Source organism: Artibeus jamaicensis, unplaced genomic scaffold (assembly GCF_021234435.1).
Source record: "Artibeus jamaicensis isolate MK-2021 breed Jamaican fruit bat unplaced genomic scaffold, CSHL_Jam_final contig_603, whole genome shotgun sequence".
NCBI classification, from domain to species: Eukaryota; Metazoa; Chordata; class Mammalia; order Chiroptera; family Phyllostomidae; genus Artibeus; species Artibeus jamaicensis.
This window is the reverse complement of record NW_026521904.1, coordinates 5,719,458-5,742,832: the sequence shown is the minus strand read 5'-3', so window position 1 is coordinate 5,742,832 and position 23,375 is coordinate 5,719,458. Positions and strand designations below refer to the sequence as shown.

General features: G+C 35.2%; 1 protein-coding gene across 4 annotated transcripts in view; it reads right to left on the bottom strand.

Moving 5' to 3' along the window:
- Window positions 1-23,375, bottom strand: part of EPC2 (enhancer of polycomb homolog 2) — a 122,442-nt gene that overhangs the window by 17,625 nt on the left and 81,442 nt on the right. For 2 of the 4 annotated variants that reach the window (XM_037167665.2, XM_037167666.2), the window contains exons 4-8: window positions 12,857-13,063; window positions 6,786-6,934; window positions 5,839-6,001; window positions 3,491-3,682; window positions 212-301 (exon numbers count right to left, since the gene is read on the bottom strand). In XM_037167665.2, coding sequence (XP_037023560.2) covers window positions 212-301; window positions 3,491-3,682; window positions 5,839-6,001; window positions 6,786-6,934; window positions 12,857-13,063 — 801 coding nt within the window. The remainder of the gene's footprint in view (window positions 1-211; window positions 302-3,490; window positions 3,683-5,838; window positions 6,002-6,785; window positions 6,935-12,856; window positions 13,064-23,375) is intronic. The other 2 variants (XM_037167667.2, XM_037167668.2) reach the window with 2 other exon arrangements.

Below are 23,375 nucleotides of genomic sequence, written 5' to 3'. Positions count from 1 at the left end.
AAATATGAGTCATCAAATTCCAGGTGAAAGATTTGGATATCCTTTGAAATAACTCAGTACTTTTAATCATCTTTTACTGGTATCTGCACAGGGAATATCAAATTAAAAATGCTGATGGATTTCCCATTTTTAGATCAAGTCTAAGTCACCTTGACAAGAGTTACCTGTTAATTCCAGTTCACAAAAACACCACAAAAAATAAAGTTCTTACAGCATAATACTGGCATCCTGCTCGCCTCCTGAAAGCACAGGGACCATCAGGATCATTTTCTTCTTCAGGTTCTGATACTGGGGACGGTACCTGAAAAATGAGGGATGAGACATTCTATTTAGAAGTTATCAAAAGTCAATAAATAAATCTTTATAATAGTCTAAAATTAGAATCTGATGATCAACAGTAAATTATGCGTATATTATACACAGAAGGCAGTGGACTCCCGAAAACATTTAAAGAATAGCAAAATTTCCTACAATTAGAAAGTGATTCTTTTTAATAGATTAGTTTTTTCAAGTAAGTTCACATGGTATTGCTTATGTGCTTCTGAACATGTAAGTGCTACAGACTTAAGAAGAATTAACACAGTTTTTTATGTCCCACTTATATTTTGTAAATAACATACGTGGCCATAAATACTTTGTTATGATAATTTTGCTTCACCTATAGGTAAGTGTACTTTTATCTAATAGCTTTATCTCTTAGTAATAAAGGCAAAAGCTAGGAAAATTTTTAAAAAGCTTATAAATAGCACCCACCCCAAAGCCATAGAGGCCATGTATTGTACTCAAAGGGGAGTCCGTTATTCCCCACTCATTTTTTTAAAATTACTTTTTAAACATAGCAAATCAGAAGCAGAACATTAGAAAAGGGAAGAAGACTTGCTAAAAGGTAAGGAGACTGGTTGCAGAGAGAACTGATACACCTGTAACTTGATAGCAAAAGGATAAATGAAGACCTGCCACATATTAAAAAGCTTTCTGCCTAGGACACCTTGTGATTATCAGGTCAAATCTGTATATAGTCTGAGTGGACCCTTAGGGCAGCACCCATATATTATAGCACACTTTATAAATGTCATCCAAAACCAGGTATATGATATATAAATATACTTGAGACGGGAGGGAAATAATGTGGTTTAGAGAAATTTCTACCCACAATGGTTAAAAAGAAGTTTCAGGTGTCTCACAATTTCACTTTGGGGTACATCTCTTTTTCTGACAACACAGGCTCATATATTTACTTGCAAATTTTTCAACCTCACAAATCCCCTTCTTCCTATTTTGAGAGGAAAAAATGTTTTCTTCACATTATTTCCAAACTGTGGTAATGACCACTGAGTGGGGTCCTGCAGGGAAGAAAGGCATTTGTCTGAGGTTCCGACATACCTCCATCAGCCCTACGGGGAAGACACAGAAACAGTAAACTAGGCTGGTTCTTCTTTGCAGGGAACCAAGCCCCAAACCTAAAACTTGAAAGGAAATCCCAAATGTGAATTTACACTTTGGTTCCTTTGCAAATCATCTACCTCTTCTAAAGTCTTATAATTTTTTGGCAAAAGTATGCCACCATTCCCTAGGAGTGAATTTCAGGATTTAGTCTGAGATACAGGAAGAGCCATTTTAGGAAAACCAGAAGCAAGATCAAGAGACAGGTTTTTCAGTTTTGCTCTGCTGCAAATCCACTGGATAAGTCTGGTTAAAATGTCTGTTCTCAAGTCTTCTTTTTTACTTGCGTATTGGACAAAGAAGAATATGATTATTTTATTGATTTTTTATCAATAAAATGTTGATTTTATAAGAGACACATTCTAAATAGCTGCAGCACTGAATAATGTCCAACTATAGGTAAATACATACTTTAGCAACTTGGGAATATCATTAAAAAATTAAGAATTATCAATGACCTAGTACAAGGACTCAGAGGAACCTAAGAGTTTCAAACTGCAATTTTCATGTGGCGATGAGAGCGGTGGACTATATGAATAAACACAAGAATTCAGAAAAGAAATGAAGATACCTTAATGTATGAGGAATATATGACTAGTACAATATGTTGAGTATGCCCTACCATCAGGGTGGATAGACCGATTCTAGCAGCAAGAAAAAAGTTTCTACAAGTAATAGTATCCCCATGATATTCTTAAAGGGAATGTACAGTAAAACATTATAGGGCCTTATTAGTACCACCAATATAAAGCTTTATATATACTTATCTACCATGTCATATTTATCTGGGTAGTACTTCAGGCATCATTCTGTTCAACCTTTCTTCCTTTTATTGTTTTATGTTCCAGCAATGCCAAGTTGCTAGCAGTTCTCTCTTAATATGCTGTTTTCTCTGCCTAGAGCCCTTCCCTACACCTTTTATCTGAAAAACTACTATTTGTTAGGACATTATTCCCCTTATTCTTTCAAAATGGTCATTTAATTACTGTTTCATGATTGTTCCAAGCCCTGCATACGTCTACTTGGATGATCCTTTAAGTCCTTTTCAAGAGCATACTAAATCAAACACATCTTGATGAATTGGTTACAAGGTACATGAATGCTAATGTATCACCTGGGGTCTAAAATATTTCTTGGGGTAAAAAATTAAGTAACTGACAAGAGTTAACAATGTATTATCTAGCCATGGGACACATTTTATGGGAAGTCTAGATTTTAAATAGTTACATAAAGGGTTTGTAAGCAGTCTTGCTTCCAAACATATCTTGTGATGTTGATTTTTAGAAAACTTTTTTTTAAAGCAAGTAAGTCAGAATGTTAAAATATGATAAACCTTGTTTGTTAGATAGTCTCTTTAGATCATCTATACCATAGAGAAAAAGAAAAAAAAAAAGGATAGTGCCAGAACAGGTGCTAAATAATTAAAAAAAAACAAAACAAAACAAAACTAATCCTTTAAGACATAAAATAAAGGTCTTGTTTTAAAAGCAGAATTCACAAAAGTAAAATAAAGATGTTAATTACTAATAATTTTCTATACAAGAATTATCTTCACAAGTTAAAATTTGAACCAGTTCTTCTGAATCTTGTTTGTAATCAAATAGTTACTGCCAAACGAATTAGCAAAATTAGCATTAAAGTTGTGAAATACAATGCTAGTGGACTATGGTAAAAAGGAAATTACTCTTGGTGAATATTTATAATTATGTATTAAATATCTTAAAACATAAATAATCTTTGGTTCACTGATTCCATCCCTAATAATCTATTTTAAATAGAGGGAAAAGACAGAGATGCTCATTTTCATAAAAGGGAAAACTGAATACTGCCCAAATTCTCCATCACAGAATAAATTCTATCCTAATGATAGAAAATAACAAGAAATAAATATCATTTCAGTGGCTAGATAAATGTGGAAAATGTTTATGCTATACCATTAGATGAAGAAAACAAGAATCAAAACTCTAAGATGTCAATTGTGTTTTTAAAATATAGCAACATAAAAGACTAGAAGGAAATGTTTTAAGAATAGTTTTAAAACAAGCACCTGTGGAAATTCATCTTCATCTGAGCTGTGAAAGTCATATTGCTTAATGTCACTCTTATTGATCACAGGCAATGTCTCAGGAGTGGGTTGCTGAGATGTTATCAAAGCCTCTGCTTTAGGCTTCTTTGGGTACTTCTTCTTTTGACGAACCACATCAGAAGCCTCTTCTTTCAAAGACAAATGATGAGGGTGCTGTTTACATGACGATTTTTCCCCCAAAGGAAGAAATGAAAACCATTTTAGAAATCATGAAAAACTATACTGCTCTTTGAAAAACATACATTTTTACCCAGGAGTAATTTTATTTACTGTTTTTATTATGCAAAACTTATGTGATCATAAATTTTAAGTGTTTTACTTCCTGTAAGTTACGATAAAAAATAATTATGGTATTAAGTTTGCTTTATATATTATTATTAATACTTGTTGGAGATTTTTAAAAATTGCTCTATTATTGTGCAATCCAGTATTTAAAAAGTATTTAATATTAATTTAAAATTATCTGTACTAATGATAAAAATTACTTTTTATTTTGAAAATAACCTGAATTAGACTATGAATTCATTAATTCATTTCTACTCTTATTTCCAATTTTTAAAAACATAATTTTTTTTTTAGAAAAAAGCAGCTTATTAACTAGAAAAAAAAAACTTCACTTTTTAGAGTGTATAATTACTGCCTCAACTGAACAATAATTAAACTGTTCTCAAGTACCCCAGAGCTATGTCCGTACTTCTAAAACCATCAGGCAAAAGACTGCCTGATGCGGTGGATTTCCACCTCAGCCTGTACCCCACGATGCCTCTCTTCAACAGAGTAGCTCTGTTTCTGTTTTAACATATTGGCATTCCTTTTATGAAAGGGACCTACCACTTTGAAAAGTTTGAAAATGGCTGTTCTAAGCACCAGAGTACAAGCAATATGAAGAGTGTAAAACTATTTAGGAAATTATACATTTTCCCATGTAGCCCAGATTTTTGTTAAAACTACATTAGGCTCAATATGGTATACACAATGAAAATGTTGCTTAAATACCAAATTATTTAGTGAGACATAATGGTTTCATACAATGGGTATAGTTTCAACACCACAAAGAAAACCTCAACTTCTTAGAAACTACCTGTACTTTAAGGTGGGATGTGTGACAAAGTAAATATAGTTAATTATGAGTAATATGGTACAGCAACAATGGATGCAACCATATTTCTGAAAGTAGAGTTTATATAGGCTGAGTGTTTATTCTTAGAAATGATCTTAAAAAAAGAATCAATATATAATAAAGGCTAATTCTGTCAGTAATTTGGGGTTGAGATTTTCATATTCTATGCCTATCAATCAAATACCTAGGGAAAGCACTGATTTATATAAAGTAGATTTTTAAAATGACTTAGAAAATGACACTTATTGCACTGATAACAGTGTAGCTATAGAGGCAAGTGCGATTTGAAGGGAATCAGGTAGGTGGGCTAGATGCCTGTGATTAATAAGAAAGAAGTCTGGTGTTTGAACTGATACGAGTTGAGTAAAGGAGGAGTTTCCCTGCTCCCACATTCTTCCTTGACCTTTAAGAAGAAACCCATGAAAAATGAGGATTGTGTACATTTTTAAAAGATGAATTTTCCACAAACACCCTAAGTCACTTTCACATCTTGATTCACAGTAAAGCTCTATCATCCAATGATTCATTAATACTTGTTTCTTATTTAAATCTAAGCTCCTAAAATTAAAGGTCTTATTTTTATATTTCTATTGAATATTTTAAATGTGCCAAGTGAATACCGAATAAATTTTTTAGTCTAAAAGACTAAAGTATTTAGTCTTTCAGTATTTAGACTAATTCTTTATTCTCAAAGACTGAAGTAATTGTGTCTGACTCATCACTAGGAAGAAATTGTAATCTAGAAATTAGAAGACTCTTTCAAATCACTAAGGATAGATAGTAATGGATAACTGCTGGTTTGGCAATGATGATGACAACAAAAATAACAGTCTCAATGAAGAAAGCTTTTATTTTAGATTCTGATGCCTGTCAGTACAATGCAGGATTTGTTAAGGCTCCTGGTAATAACTAAACTTTAACTTATTCTCTACCGAAGCAGCATGCACAGTGGAAAGCACATCATCTTTGATGGTAGACCTGGACTCATAACTTGAATCTGCTACTTATCAGTTATTTGATCTAGAAGTCACACAGAGTAGAATCTATCTCAGAGGACTGAGTCATATGTATGTAAAATTCCCAGCCAAGTATTGGCAGGTAGTAATAACTGAAAACGTTATTACTTTTTTCTTTAACTCAACTCTAGTAAGATGACTTCAGAAACCAATAATGTGAGATCAATTATTACCATACGTTCTTCTTCCGAGAAGATATTCACCTTAGTTTTACATTCTTGGACTTTATGATGATTTCCATTATGAAGAGTTGCTGGAGTGGCATATAACTCTTTTTCTGATCGACTAATTTTCACTTCATTAAGGATTTCACCACCATAGTCTCCCAAATGATATCTTGAAAATGTAACAAAATGTAAAAAAATGTAGCACAGTTTAAAAATAAAGGAAAAACAATGATACTTCAATTAATAGGAATACAACTAATCAAACAGAGACAGCAATTAGATTATTCTTAAAAGAGAAGATTTGTAGGAATAAAGAAGCTCATAACTGAGATTTAGTAAACAAAACAAAGAAACCCCCCAAATCTCCAAGGTACACAGAAAACAAATTTCTTGTATATTTTATATTTTGGAGCACTGGGAAATGATGCTTAGAATGCTAACTTCAGGAATCACATAAAATTCTATTAGGATTAGTACAGTCTAATTATGCAGAGAAAAGACCATTATATTAGAGAACACATTTTCAAAATGCACTGAAACAAAAATGGTTTTTTACCTACTCAGAAAATAAAATCAAACACTTATTCCCCTCAAATTCTGATTAATAGAAGTTTTAATAAAGATTTTGGACAAAATGATCCCTAGGTTCTTTTCTAAATACAATTCATTGATTCTGCAAAAACAAACAAACAAAAAAACCCCATAAAGCTTAAGTGTATTAGGGGATCTATATTACACACAAAAGTATCTCCCAAGAGTGTACTCCAAATTATAACAATCTGCTTTAAATAAAAACTAGTAACCAAAATTCTTCCAAAAAAAATGTAGATTTTGCTAGAGAACCAATTTCAATTGTTTTAAATTGAACAACAATAAAAATCTCTCTCATCTGGTTATGTTTTGCCCACCATTTGGCTAAAGATGCCACTAGTATGTAATTGTAGCAATGTTACCTTTTTTCCACAACTTCTAAGGTTAAGTGCAATAATTCTCGTTTTGTTTTCTCTCTTCTCTTAATCATTTCCAAAATTGTTATGGCTCTACTAAACTCTCGTCTCAGTTTCAACATCTTTTCATAAGAGGCTTCATCATTCTTACGATTCTATTGAAAATAATGACGATGTAAGAATAAACAATTATTCCAATTATCCACATTTCCAGCTTCATTCAACAAAATCTTATCAGACTCAAATTCATTCATGGTATACAAGTAAAATGTTAAAAGTAAAAATGTTTAAAAATCATCTAAACAATAACTGCATTAAAAAAACTAACCCTGAAAATATGAGGAAACATTTCATAATAAATATTCAGGAAAAATGTTGCCCACTGTCGAAAAGATGGAATGACGTAGAAGGGATAATTCCAATGTAACCAAATTTGTAAAAGTTTGCCTGAAACAAAACCTAGTGAGTAAATCAGAAAATGTAGTTCATTCGTATTTTAGCCAGGTATTTTCCAATAACAGAAACAGTTCTGTCAAATCAAAGTTACCTAAAAATAGCCAAAATGGGTTTTACACTTCTATGTGAACACGTACAAGGACAAGCAAAGCTTCACTTCAGAAACTCAGATAGAAAACAATGTGGGATATAAAGCATCTCAAGGAATGAGATTATCATGATTTAGTGTAGTAACACTTCACTACAGAGTAGAAAACAGATTTAGTAAAGATTCTGAGTTTCAGAGTGTTGTTCAGAAGTTTCTTTCTACTTTAAATTGTAGAAGGAATTTGAACAGACTTAAGAGTGACAGTCCTATTTAATAACCAGGAAAGGCTCAGTTGAAATTAGCACATCAACTTGCATACAAAAATTACTGTTAATATAAAATATTTTGTTCAATCAAATAGCCACAGAATATTTACTTTATATTAGGCAAGGCACACTATTTGTTTTAAAACAGACCATTACCACTCCCCATTCTACATGTCCATACAGACTGTACACTTAAAACAATCTCTCCATCCTTGAGTTAATAATGCAATATGACACTAAAAAGAACCTGAAGAAAGCCAGGTTTCATGAGGAAGGATTATAAGTAATAAAACTTGAGAAAGCATCAAAGTTTTACTTTTTCCTTTTGTGTAGTTTCTTGTATTTTAAAATTAATCAGCAACAACAAAATGTCACCTAAACTAAGGTGCTACTAATATCTACTAAGGTGCTGTATATCAACTACTAAGAAACTTTATGTTAGTAAGTCATCCTTTTATCAAGAGGAAATTAATTTTTTCCATTCATTACTATGCAACAAAAGGCAAAATCTAAAGCATAATTTTAAGAATTGGGTTTTTATTTTGCAAACAGGAAGCAATAATGCCCTCCAATTGAAAAAATTAACATTACCAACAGCAAATATTAAAGTATCTGCTCTGGGCAGGATATTGTGCATGTCCCTTATCCTCAGAAAGCTTAAAGTCTTGTAAGAATGAGATACATATAGATTCGAAACATAAAACATAATACGAGGCTACAAGCCAGCTGACCAACACTGAAAACAGCACCAGAACCAGAACCTTCAGGTTGCCTCCCTCTTCTTCACTAAGGCTTCCTCCTCTTGGACTGCATGCTTCTGCCCTGTTTTACTTGTTCACTTCTTGCTCTCTTTAGGCCAAAATAACCACCTTTTCTTAATTTTTTTCTTTCCCCAGCCCAGTTTTCCTTTTATTTTGAAATAATTTCAGATTTACAAAAAAATTACATAGTATAAAGAATTTCCATATATCTTCATTCATGTTGTCCAAATGTTAATATTTTACACTTCTGCCTTATCTCTCTCTCTCTCTATGTACACAGGGTGGGGCCAAAGTAAGTTTACAGTTGTGAGTATGCAAAACAGAGTTTATTCTTATATTATTACTTATTAATTATTGTATTATTTTTCCCTATGAACATAAACCCACTTTTGCCCCACCCTGTAAATATATATCCACACACACATTTGTTATGTATTTATGTACATGCATATGTATACTTGTCTCTCCTAAAACTTCCTATGCTGAAATTCTAACCTCCTAATGTGATGGTATGTGGGGGTGGGATATTCTGGAAGCTGATTAGGTTATCAGTGTGGATTCTTAGGAAGGACTAGTGCTTTTATAAAGGAGACCCCAGGGAGTTCTCTTGGGCCTTCTACCATGTGAGGGCACAGCAAGATGACCATTCATGAACCAGGAAGCAGCCCCTGACCAGACACTGAATCTGTTAGTATCTAGATCTTGGACTTCCTAGCCTCCAGAACTGTGATAAATAAATGTTTGTTAAGCTGCCCAGCCATCCAATCTAATACATTTTAATTACTGTAGGCCAAATGAACTAAGACACATATACACATATGTATAAAAACTTAAGCTATAATGCCCCTTTATCCCTCAACACATTAAAGTGTATTTTTTTCTAAAAACAATATTCTCTTACATAACCACAGTAAATTATCGAAATCAGGAAATTAACATGATATAATCCTATTATCTAGCTTACACATTTCATTTATATTTCACCAATTGTCCCACTAATGTCCCTTACAGCAATAAATATAATCATTACATATATTTTTATATACTTACATAACTGTTGCTATAAAGGATATTGAGTGGGACAAATAGTAATTTTTATTATTAAAATTCATTAAAATGTAATAAATTATTTTTTTCTGTCTGGGATCTGATTATGGATGAAAACTGCATTTAGTTGTCATGTCTCTTTTTAATGTCCTATAATCTGAAATAGTTCTCTGATTTTCTATGGTGATCATGATCTTGATATTTCTGAATAGTAGAGGCCAGTTATTTTTACAGAATATTTCACAATTTGGGTTTCTTTGATGCTTTTCCATAATTAAATTTGGGTTATATATTTTTAGTAGGACCTTAACAAAAGCAATGTTATATCCTTCTCTTATCATATCACGAGTTAAATGATACGCATTTGTCCCATGCATGAGTGCTGATGTTTAACTTCGATCACTTGATCGAGATGATTGTCTGCCAGGTTTCTCTAGTCAAATTACTGTTTTTCCTTTTTTTAAATTAAACAGTATGCTGTAGAATTTTGTATCTTATTTTTCATCAAATTTCCTCCCACTAGTTTTATATCCATTGACTCTAACATTTGCCTGAAACATTATTACTATGATGGTTGCCAAATGCTGATTTTTAAACTGCATCATTCCACTGACATTTATAAGATGGAAATCTACTATAAGGAAAAGTATACCCTTCTCTTACCTGTCTGTGTATCAATCATCCATTCATCCATCCATTTATATCAGTATGGACTCATGTCACTTACACTCTATGAGTTACCCATTACTCTCATTTAGACACTCAGACTTTCCCAGATTTGCTCAGTGGGGACCTCCTGTAAGCTGGCTCCTGAAGCCTTCTGTAATGACTACAATATGTTTCAATCTTCAGTCACATTCTTATTTTCTGGTATAACACAATGTCCCAAGCTTATGTTAGTATTTTTCTAGCCTCAGACCAGGAATCAACTATTTTTCTAAGGAAACCTGATTCCTTTTTATGAAAAATGGTATTTAACATCATGATCTACATGCAAAGCATGCCCACTGCTACTGAGTGATTGCTTCTAGACCCTCTCAGAGAACTAAGTTAGGAAACATGTATGTAATATATGTATGCCCCTAAACACACACAGATGCATATCTGTGTCTAACTATATCAATATATTAAAATCCATGAGTTCATACCAATACCTTTCCTACATGCTTTTAATATGACCCTATTCCCTATATTCAAACCCACTCATTCCCTTTGCCCTTCCTTACAGGCGTCTCTGCTCAGGGCTACTTCCTTCATTCCTATTCCAGGAATGAAGGTCTGACCCACTGCCAAATCTCTAGGGAAATGGTTCTCAAACTACTGCACTTCAGAGTTAACTAGATGTTTCTGTAACCAAGGGTAATTCACAAGTGATTGTTATGTGCAGCCAGACTGAGAACCACTACCACGAGAGTTTCCTGTTTGTCTTGCTGCGTCTGGGCCACAGAGAGGGAGGAGAGAAGGCACAGATGCTAACAGTTGCATCTCTGGGGTTAAACATATAAAATGTATATGCTGATTCAAAGCTGTCCAATCAGTGCATTTAGACTTGCTGGTGCCTTAAGATTACCTCATTTAAGAACATCCTAAAGTAGTTACACACTCCCAAATTATTAGTTTGGTGAATTAAAATTAAATTCTAGACTACCAAACAAATATTTTACAAGTCCCTTACTTTGTCTTTGCATCATCTATATAAGTGTTTTTAATTTTGTGGAAATAGAAAAGGAAGCAGAAAATCTTTATTAGCTGCATTCATTTTTGCATATCTCAATGCTTGCCCACCTCCTAATTACCCTGGAGGATGGGAGTGGGGAGTTCACTGTTGACTGTTCTCCCGACTTTCTCATTTTGAAAGACATAAACATTTTTAACCAGCAACGGCATGCAAGGAGAATAGTCTTTGGTACTACAACTAAAAACTGAGAGGAATAAAAAGACTAGTGGAAAAAATATATATATACCACCCTGTGGAAGAAGATGAAAATAACAGGTAAGAGAAGGGGTAGGAATCAAGAGAGTCAGGAAAAAGCTGGACTAGTTAGTTATGATACAACGGTGAAGCATCTAAACACAGGGATACATTACTAGCAATTCTCAATATCCACTGGTTAAAAAAGTGATTTAACCTACTGAAGAATAAAACATTTAAACATTTAGAATATTGTTTAGATGCCAATAAATATCTCTAATTTTAAATACTTCATACCTACTCACTAAAGGTCAACCAACAGTAGTTTTCCTTCAAAAGACATTGCTAAAAGTCTGTTTTACAATGTATCTTAATTAATTTCTTTTAAAAAACAATTGGCAGTTCAAATTTTCCAGTCATTCAGATAACCTTTCCTTCCTCATGTCCAATGGTCTATATTTATAAAGTTTTACTGTATGAAAACTTATCACACTCTTATCTTTTCTAACACACTAAATCTTCATGAAATATCTTCCTTAGCTAAGAACTAAAATGCCAAAATGCAAAAACTCAGCCTTGGTTAGGGAATGTCATCTACACTTGGGAAATCCTAGAAAGAGTTACATAAACTCTTGACTGTTAACCAGTAGGAGAGTTTCTCCTAAAATCCACTATCCCTGACAGCTGTTACACTTCCCAGCTGTTGTAATAACAGCTGACAAAGACGAGCTTTCAATGTTAGAAGAAACGGGATTCCACAGAAAAAAAACGTTTTGCCTCCAATTATAATTCCTCATGGTTTTTACATTTATATGTTCTTACTATTTTACAAAGCTAGAGAATGTGTTAGCATATGTGGGGTTGGCTGTTAATTATGAGAAATGGAAGGTAGCGAATAACTACTCTGAAATAATGCTTTCTTCTATACCATATCATCCCACAGCAGGAGACCTTTTTCTCTTAAAATTCTGGCTCACACTGCTTCTGAAATCCAGATGGGGACAAGTTTATCAATTTGAAATCTGACATTAACTGACAACTCATAAAAAGATTCCTCTGTGTTACTTATGACTGTTGGCAGAACAAGCTTGAAAATGAACCTTTCCCTACTTCCCATGACCCTATAGTAGCTAGAAGCTGTCAAGTCCATTTTTATTTACAAGGATTAGAATATGGTTTCAAGGGAACTATAAGCTCTTAAGCTTCCCAAATAAAGGATATAGATATAGATATAGAATGTATAGCTTACTGAAGAAATCGAAACTCCCAAGGTACACAAATACCTGTCATTCCACATATCACTTCAACTGCATGTCTAAAATAGTTATGATCAGTAGATTTATAAAGGGCATGGGATTAAATAAAAACTGTACACGAGTGGTCAACAGAAGCTACTAAAGAGAGAAATTTCTAACATAAAGCTCAACAATATCAGCAGTGCCCCTTTATGTTCAAAATATTCAAAATTATTCAAGTTATTAGCAGAAAAAAATACTGGTCTTAAATAATATTAAGCTATATTCAATTAAATCTAATCTGCACATTACCTTTCGAGTTTGCATTTTCTCCGTTCTCCTCCGAAAGGCAACATAAGGGTCGTTGTTAGTAGAGCCATCTCTTTTCTCTTGTTTTATCTGAGGAATGAGGGACGGTCCCCTGCAGTTTTTACGTTTTCTCACCCAGTAGTCATATACTGCTTTAATAAGGTAATCATCTTCATTTAGCAGCAGTTTTGCTTCTTGAAGTGTTACAAGCTAAATTTTAAAAAAGAAACAATATCAACTATAATGTTTGAAAAAAAGAAATAAAAAAAGTTAAACTATACCTATGGAAAAATATGATCAAGTCTAACAATTATGATCAGGTATCATGACAGCAGAAAACAAAATTCAATTCAATCAAACAAAAGATTTATTATTAAGGAGCTTTATCTGAAAATTTACATTCTGCTCTGAGAGGTAGTGAGTACTACTACTTAAAACATTTAATAATATTGGATGAATTATGGGAAGACTACAATCGATTCGTGCCTCAGGTAAATCTTGGACTGGAAGATATTAGAGGTTGTTCCAAAAAAAATTTTTTTAAATATATTTTATTGATTATGCTATTACAGTTGTCCCATTTCCCCCCTTCTTTCTACCCTGCACACCCTCTCACCCACATTCCCCCCCTTTAGTTAATTTCCATGTGTCATACTTAAAAGTCCTTTAGCTTCTACATTATTTCTCATACTATTTTTACCCTCCCCCTGTCTATCTTCTACCTACCATCTATGCCATTTATTCTCTGTACCTTTTCCCCCACTCTCCTCCTTCCACTCCCCTGTTGCTAACCCTCCATGTGATCTCCATTTTTGTGATTCTGTTCCTGTTCTAGTTATTTGCTGTTTGATTTTGTTTTAGGTGTGGTTGTTAATACTTGTGAGTTTGCTGTCATTTTGCTGTACATGTTTTTTATTTTCTTTTTCTAGATAAGTCCCTTTAACATTTCATATGAGGGCTTGGTGATGATGAACTCCTTAAACTTGATCTTATCTGAGAAGCATTTTATCTGCCCTTGTATTCTAAACGAAAGCTTTGCTGAATACAGTAATCTTGGATGTAGGTCCTTGCCTTTCATGACTTGAAATACTTCTTTTCAGCCCCTTCTTGCCTGCAAGGTCTCTTTTGAGAAATCAGCTGACAGTCTTATGGGAGCTCCTTGGTAGATGATTGTCTCCTTAACTATTGCTGCTTCTAGGATTCTCCTTCATTTTAATCTTGGTTAATGTAATTATGATTTGCCTTGGTGAACTTAGGTCCAAGTTCTTTGGGACTCTCTTGAGCTTCTGGAATTCCTGGAAGTCTATTTCCTTAGCCAGACTAGGGAAGTTCTCCTTTATTATTTGTTCAAATAAGTTTTCCACTCATGGCTGTTCCTCTTCCCCTTCTGGTACCCCTATAATTCGGATGTTGGAATGTTTAAAGATGTCTTGGAGGTTCCTAAGCCTCTCCTCATTTTTTTGAGTTCTTGTTTCTTTATTCTTTTCTGATTAGATGTTTCTTTTTTCCTTCTGGTCCACTCCATTGATTTTGAGCCCCAGTTTCCTTCCCATCAATACTGGTTGCCTATACATTTTCCTTTATTTCATTTAGTGTAGCCTTCATTTTTTTCATCTAATTTGTCACCAAATTTGACCAATTATGTGAGCATCCTGATTATCAGTGTTTTGAACCTTACATCTGATAGGTTGGCTATCCCTTCGTCACTTTTATCTGGAGCGATTTGTTTCCTTTTGGGCCTTTTTTTTTTTTTTTGTCTTGACGCGCCTGTTACGTATGGGGGGTGGAGCCTTAGGTGTTCACCAGGGCGGGGCAACCCAAGCCGCTGGGTTGTGACACAGTATGTGGGGGCGGGGTTAGAGAGGGAATAATGGCGCTTGCTCTTTCAGTCCCTTCCACTGCTTCCCCCAAGCAAATTGGGACCCTATGGTACTGATTCCTGTGTGGGTGGACTTGTGTACATCCTGGGACCCTGTGAGTCTCTCCAATGAACTCTCCTGTGAGGCTGGGAGTCTCCCCTAGCACCTCAACCCCTACATGTATTTTTAGTCGGTGTTTTAAGGTTTTATTGCCCTGCACTGGGACCCTGGATTGTGTGGTTTGTCTTGCTCCTCAGTTTATCTGTGTGCAAATGTGGGGCTGCTTGGTACACCAGCCGCCTTGCACACCACCCCCCTCCACAATCTGCTGCCTCACTGGGTCCGCCAGCTGCTGCCTGTGCACCTGGGGCCCACCAGCCACTGCTTTTTTTGCCACAACCCCTCTCTGCCCCGTCTACTGGTCTGGATGAATGTGTCTACTTTTAACTCCTTGGTTGTTGGACTTCCACACAGTTCAATTTTCTGTCAGCTCTGGTTGTTTTTTTGTTTTTAAATTGCTGTTATCCTTATTTTGGTTGTGTGAGGAGGCACAGTGTGTCTACCTACACCTCCATCTTGGTTGGAAGACTCAGAGGTCCTTTCAAAAGCCTGATATTCTACATATGATTCTACACATTTGAGGATCTACTAGTTTTTAATAGTCTCCTCTTTTCTGTGTTTTTGTTTATCAACAGAAACTAGAAGATAATAGGTTTATTTTTATCTCTCTTCAAAATAAAAGATAGATACTGAGTGGTGAGAAAGTAGTTTAGAGGGTATGGAGTGTAGTTTAGAGTTTGTTTGTATGGAAAATGATACAAGAAGAAACTGTTTGGTGTACTCATAACTGTAAGGCTACTTTTGCCTCACCCTGTATGCTCTAATTTACTGCAACTAAATATATAGTGCTTGTTTTGAAATTGTAAAATGGCAAACTGTTAGCATGTTTCCAGAAGTTTCAACACAACTTTCAATTTCTGGTATCAATTACATGTAAAAGCAATTCCTCTGTCCAAGCTGGTTATGTACTAAAGTCTTTTTTCTCAACACTCATTCTGCTAATGATATTGTCACATCTGCCAAGTGACAGCATCCTAGAAGTTTTCCTCTAGAAGCTCTGACATTGGTATCTCAGGGATCTGCTCCTTCATCAATGTAGCCAGTATAATACAAACATATTTCAAAATAACAATGGTAAAATTTCCTTGGTCGCATCTGTTTCCTTGTTCTTTGTGAAAATTGGATAGACCAATCAACTTCAGAATGGATTTGGGGTTACATATATCCATTTAGAGTAAACTTTAATGAAGATCATAGAGGAGTTTTAGGGCTGGACAGCCTCAATGAAGTAATATTATCTCAATTTTTTAAACTTGTATCAATTTAGAGATTAAGATTAGTTTCAAAATGGGTTGAGATAGCTACAAAAATGTTTCCCTAAAACTCAGAAATGAAGAGAAAATTTTCTCACTCAAATTATAAGATCAACATATGAACTGACCTATTGGGTTTTATGAAGTCATCTGAAGAAGGCATGACTCACCAAATAAACTTCTCATATGATCTGACTTACACTGGTATAACTTCATGGAATAAATGCAATGATCATTTGGACTTCCAGTCCTATGACAGTGATTACTAGGGCTAATTAGTTAATCTCTTATATAATTTTGTTGCCAAGATAGTTTAAACAACCACAGAAGGAGAATACACTGATAATGAAAACTCAAGTATTCTAGTTTATGCAACAGTTACATTTAGTTTATTAAAATTATAAGTGGTCATTCTTCAGTTTATTCACTGTCTCAGTGAAGTCAGCTTAACAGCATTTGAAAGCTGAGAAATTTGGTCTTTCAAGTGGCTGGTCAGAGCCTGCCCAAGCCAAAAGAATGAGACCAAGCCAAAAGAATCAATATTTCTAATCATCAACTTTATTACTTTTTAAAAATAATTTATTTAAGGGGAGAGAGAGTGGAAGCAAGGGAGGGAGGTGGGTTTGACTGGGATGGGGGTAGTAGTGGGGGTAAACGCAGACTTTATTTTTTAAAATATATTTTATTGATTATGCCATTACAGTTCTATTTCCCCCCTTCATTCCCCTCCACCCTGCACACCCCTCCCCCACCATTCCCCCCTTTAGTTTATGACCACGTGTCTCAAGTTCTTTAGATTCTATATTTCCCATAGTATTCTTGCCCTCCCCCTATCTACTTTCTACCTACCATCTAGGCTACTTATTTTCTGTACCTTCTCCCCCCTTCTCCTTCTCTCACTCCCCTGTTGCCCTGCATGTGATCTTCATTTCTATGGTTCTGCTCCTGCTCTAGCTGTCCTCTTAGTTTGCTTTTGTTTTAGGTGTGGTTGTTAATAACTGTGAGTTTGCTGTCCTTTCACTGTTCATCTTTTTTATCTTCTTTTTCTTAGATAAGTTCCTTTAACATTTCATATAATAAGGGCTTGGTGGTGATGAACTCCTTGAATCTGATCTTATCTGAGAAGCACTTTATCTGCCCTTCCATTCTAAATGAAAGCTTTGCTGGATAGATCAGTCTCGGATGTAGGTCTTTGGATTTCGTGACTTGGAATACTTCTTTCCAGCTCCTTCTTGCCCGTAAGGTCTCTTTTGAGAAATCCACTGACAGTGTGATGGGAACTCCTTTGTAGGTAACTGTCCCTTTATCCTTTATCTCTTGCTGCTTCTAGGATTCTCTTCTTCATTTTAATTTTGGCTAATGTAATGATGATGTGCCTTGGTGTGTTCCTTCTTGGGTCCAACTTCTTTGGGACTCTCTGAGCTTCCTGGATTTCCTGGAAGTCTATTTCCTTAAATGCAGACAACTTTAACTGAACAACAATAAAATAGTTTTTTAAAAAAAGAACAATATGGGAAATGGAGACGCCAAAGACCTGGGGAGGGGGGGAGAATGCTGTTGGGATGGGGGTGCAGGATAGAGAAGGATAAATGAGAGAAAAAATGGGACAACTATAATAATATAATCAATAAAATATTCATAAAAAAAGAATTTATTCTCAGAAAGAGGGAAAAGGAGGGAGAAAGAGAGCAATATTTGTATGAGAGAGACGTATCTGTTGGCTGCCCCTACAATATGCCCCGAGGGGGACCAACCCAGCAACCCCAGGCATGTGCCCTGACTGGAACGGCACTGGTGACCTTTCGCCCTGCGGGATGAAGTCCAACCAACTGAGCAGGCCAACCAACTCAGACTCACAATCAGGGTTCCAAATGTGTACTTTATTGGGACACTTTCCTATTTTAAGTTCTCTGAAATGGTGACATATGCCTCCAAAGGCTACAAGGACAATGGTACAATAAGAATCAAGCCTTGGCCCTGGGAGCATAGCTTAGGGGATTGAGCAAGGGCCTGTGAACCAAAGGGTCACAGGTTCGATTCCCAGTCTAGGGTACATGCCTGTGTTGCAGGCCAGATCCCCAGTAGGAGGCATGTGAGAGGCAAGCACACACTGATGTTTCTCTCTGTCCCTTCCCCTCTCTCTTAAAAATGAATAAAATCTTAAAAAAGAAAAAAAAGAATCAAACTTTGTGGACCTAATAAAATTCCACCTTGCGACGACAGCATCACAGCATCACTATCAGCTCTCATGTCCTGTTCCAGGGCCAAGGGACACAATGCTGGGATTATGCTACAGGTGCTTTAGTTGCTTGGTCCTTCTGCTTCTGATAAAATTTTACAACCTTTACTAATTAAATTAAAATTTTAATCTAACCTTAGAGTAGGAAGGATGGGATTCTTTCTATCAACCTGCAGAGCAGTCCAGAGTTTCTTACATAACAATACTATCAAAATACCACTGCTTCCTATCCTCTTACAGCGGGTATTAAGGGATTAAAACACTGCCTCAGATTTTCTTCTTTGGTGCTTCTTGCTCCTGCTAGAAATACTCTTCTGTTTGGTTGTTAAGTATCCTCTTTGTACCTCAGGTCACTAAGAATTCAATACACAATTTACAGTTAAGCATCCTGACATTTCTTTCCATTGTTAACTGTATTTCTTTAGTTAACTGCTGTTTTTATGTTGTTATCCAGCATAATTTTATTTTATTGAATAATCTTGGTTTTAATCATTCTATAAAAATTGTCTGTAGCTATTCTAAGGCAACTGGTTATCACCGTATCACCATGATGAAGGTGACAGCATCGATTTGAGTAGGCAAGAACTATTTGCAGATAAAGTAGTCCCAAATTATGTCACACGATTAAAAACCTATCAAATTAGAATTCTACTACTTTTAAACCTCAGGAAAAGTTCTGCCATTCACTTAGTGCTTTGTCAACTAGAAAGTAGTAGGAACCAGTATTTAACTGGCAAAGCATCTGGGGTAAGTTTACTACCCCCAAGGCAACTCTGAGTTGTTTCATTTACTTAACTTTGGGGGCCTGGGGATGGGGAAACTAAAAATTACCCAACCATACGGTTTTTTCTTCTAAACTGCTACTAGCTCCATCAGGACAAAGATCATTTAGTGTGTTTATAAACAAAACTCATGGTCTGGCAATTTTAATAAACATATTTTTAGTATATAAATAAATAAATTACATGCAAAAATTAATGTTTTCTATATATAAAATAGCCAATTAAGCAAAAAGTAGTTAATAATTAATTACTAGCAGCCCATCATTTTGTTATAGGTTGTGAAGAAGTAAAAAAAAAAAATTTTAAAGATAAATCCACCACCTAATGAAAATTATAGCAAAAAAGGTAAAGATAAATACAAATTAAACAATAAGAAAACAATGTAAGAACTCTGGAACTGAGTTATTAGTGAACTAAGATGCAGGACAGAATTACAAGAACACTATCTGGGAGTGCCTGCAGAGGTAGCTTACCATGTAAGAATACATTCGCAGGACAGATATCAAAGAAAACGGCAATGAATGAGATGCAGAGGAGCAATGGAAGAGGATGAAGACAACGATCAGTACATGTGGAGGTCGACAGCATCCAATACTACAGGGATATTAAGCGGGATACAGGGTGAAAAGAGGCGCTTGGATGACATAAGAAGGTCACTCCCTGATGGACCTTATTTAATTTCTATAAACAGAAATGGATCGTGGTGGCTAATCTTCTGAAAGCTGTGACAGAAAAAGGAGAGACATAAGGTGGTAGTTTATTAAGAAAGACAGTGTCAACTATAGGGACTCATGGCACATTTTTGGACAGACAGAAAAAGACTGAAGAAATGAGAGAAGAGACAACTGAAAACTAAACATTCAAGGAATATGAACATACACGAGGAAAAGTCAGAATTAGGAACTTAGGGACTAAAGGAAAGGTATAAAAGACAGATGATTCTGAGTTTTACAAATCACTGGAGAGATAGATAAAGAATAATATACCACAGCATCATCTGGAGTTGAAAGTAAATGAAGTTTTGGAAAGGTTCAAGTTGAGAGGTCTATGGAACATCTAGGTGGAAATGCCAAGAGGCAGTATGAAAAGAAAAACAAAATCCTGAAACCTGAAAAAGATGTCAAGACTAAAGGGGTATGTGTTGTTACACCCACAAAAAAGGCTTGCTGAGGTGATATCACCCCAAAATGCACAGGTTAAGAAGACCAAGAAGAAAACTTCAAGAAACCCTGATGTTTTCAGGCGTTGAATAAAAAGTTGGCAAAAGAAAATTAGAAGGAATGGTCATTGAACATAATAAGAAAAACCAGAAGGGAATGATTTATATTCTCAAGATCAAAGATAATGAGTCAAGAAATAAAAACAGGTTGAATTAGACATAAGGAAGGGGACAGAAAATAATCACAGCATTTAGCAAAAGGAGTTTTCACTAATGACTTCTTTACAGTAACCTCTACAGACTAATGCAGGCAAAAGCTTTGTCCCAGTCTATCTTCTGTATCTTTCTCTACTTAACCTAGTAAGTACTGATTTATCTGGTACTATGCTAGCCTCCAGTAAGGAAAAATAAAGAAATCCATGAATTCACACAACAGGGACTGGGAATGAGGACAGCCTTTTCGTATCTTTAATCCTTGATTCTATTAACAGGATCACTACATTGTTTCTCTGACAAAACCTTCACCTTCATTCATCTCCACTGCTGAAAGCAAATGCATGCTCTCATGCTCTGAGTCTAGCCAGTTTATTTAGGGCCTAGAGAAGCTTGTCACTGAGCAAAGAGAACTCAAATAGGATGATGCTAATTATATGAGTATAGTTTATTGCATTGTTTCCATGCTTTTTGTTTATCCTGCCCCTACTAAGAAAATAAACTCAACAAGGTGAGAACTTCTGTCACTTCTCCTGTTCACCTGAGCACTAAACAAATATTACTGATTGAATGAAAGGAAGTAAATTACAGAAGGGTGAAGGCTTCTGATGATAATTTCGGCCACCTTGAGTAATTTCTGAGCAATCATAGAAAAAAGTAGAAATACCAAAAAACTGATCAAGTCTAAGACTGCTAGGAAAATCTGAAACTATATCTGATGCCAGTGATCAAAATCCTAGAAAAACTGTAAGCATTAACTATAATGAACATCAATTTGATCATTAAAACAAATCTCCAATAAAAAAATTTTCTCAAAAAGCCAATTAAGTTGAATTTTACAAAATTCAGTTTTCAATGTACTTCTTTGGAAGTACACTAAATACTACTTTCTGTCAAAATGTGGGTAAAAGCTTGGTAGGAAGGCTAAATATGCAATAAAATAACTTTACAATGCAAAAGGTTTTAGAAATGTTCTGAAAGCTGGTAATGCCTCTGGAATTCAAATGACTTAGGTTGGGAGGTGAGGACAATTAATAGATTTGCATGGGTCAAGTAGTGAAAAGTTTTAATAGTCTATTTCCAAAAGTTTGTATCTGGGGAGCACAGGGCAAGGGGGCTGGGATGGGAGAAATAGACAAAAAACTGTACTTGAAAAATAAATAAAATTTAAAAAAAAGTTTGTATCTGTAACTTCTTACTACATTAATAACAACATATTAATATATCACACAGGTATACCAACAATTATATTTTTTATTGTTGTTCAAGTATTCTTTCTTCATTTGCCCCCCTATACTCTCCCCAGCCCCACCCCAATCCTACTCCCCTTTAACTTTGTCCACGGGTCCTTTATACATGTTCCCTAATGACCTTCCTTTTCTTTCCCCCGTTATCCTCCTTCCCCCATCCCTCTGGTCACTGTCAGTTTGTTCTTTATTTCAATGTCTCTGGTTATATTTTGCCTGTTTACTTTATTGATTAGGTTCCACTTATAGGTGAGATCATACCGTATTTGTCTTTTACCACCTAGCTTCTTTCACTTAGCATAATGCTCTTCAGATCCACCCATGCTGCCATGAAGGGTAGTAGCTTCTTTCTTTCTGCTGCATTCAGTATTCAGTTGTGTAAACGTACCATAAATTTTTTGATCCGTTCGTTTACTGATGGGCACAGCACTTAGGTTGCTTCCAGCACTTGGTTATTGTAAATTGTGCTGCTATGAACATTGGGGTGCATATGTTATGTTCTTTTGAATAGGTATCTCGGGATTCTTAGGGTATAATCCCAGCAGTGGAACTGCCAGGTCAAAAAGCAGTTCCATTTTTAGTTTTCAGAGGAAATTTCATACTGTTTTCCACAGTGGCTGCACCAGTCTGTGTTCCTACCAACAATGTGCTAGGGGCCCTTTTTTTCTACACCCCCTGAAGCACTTGTTTGTTGCTTTGTTTATGACGATCATTCTGACTGCTGTGAAGTGGTATCTCACTGTGATTTTAATTTGCATCTCTCTGATGGCCACTGATGCTGAGCATCCTTTCATAAGTCTCTGGGCCTTCTGTATGTCCTCCTTTGGAAAAGTGTTTGCGCATTTTTTAATTGGGTTGTCTGTCTTCCTGGAGTGGAGTCCTGTGAGTTCTTTGTATATTCTGGAAATCAAACCCTTGTCTAAGGTATCAATGGCAAATATATTTTCCCTTATGGTTGGTTCCCCAACAATTATTTTTAAAGATAGTTTATTTAAAAAATCTAATTATCATATCAACACACAATCATAGTAAATTTGGAAACCAGAAAAACAAATAAAAAACACAAAAGTCATCAATAATTCTATTACTTAACTATAACCATTGTTGGCTATTTCCATTGGACTTTCTTCTTTTATTCTATGCGACGAATAAAAGAACAAGGCTTTAAATAAACTTCAGAATTTTCCACTTAAACAATTCTATTATCCTGTTTTTGAAACCTAACATAAAATGGGTAATTTACTGTGGCATTAGATGTGATTCAAAATAATGATTTTAAATGGCTGTATGATATTCTACCACAAATATAACTTGTAAGTTATTCTGAACTGCACTGTTGAAAAATCTTTGAACCTGGCTGGCGTAGCTCAGTGGATTGAGCACAGGCCTGCGAACCAAATGATTGTGGTTCGATTCCCAGTCAGGGCACATGCCTGGGTTGCAGGCCAGTTCCCAGCAGGGAACGCAGGAGAGGCAACCACACACTGATATTTCTCTCTCTCTCTCTCCTTCCCTTCCCCTCTAAAGATAAATAAAAAAAATCTTAAAAAAAAATCTTTGAGATTTTCACTAATTATTTTTCTTGAGAAAAATTACTAGAGTTAGGATTACTAAATCAAAAGCTACAAACCATTTTATACCTAACATTTG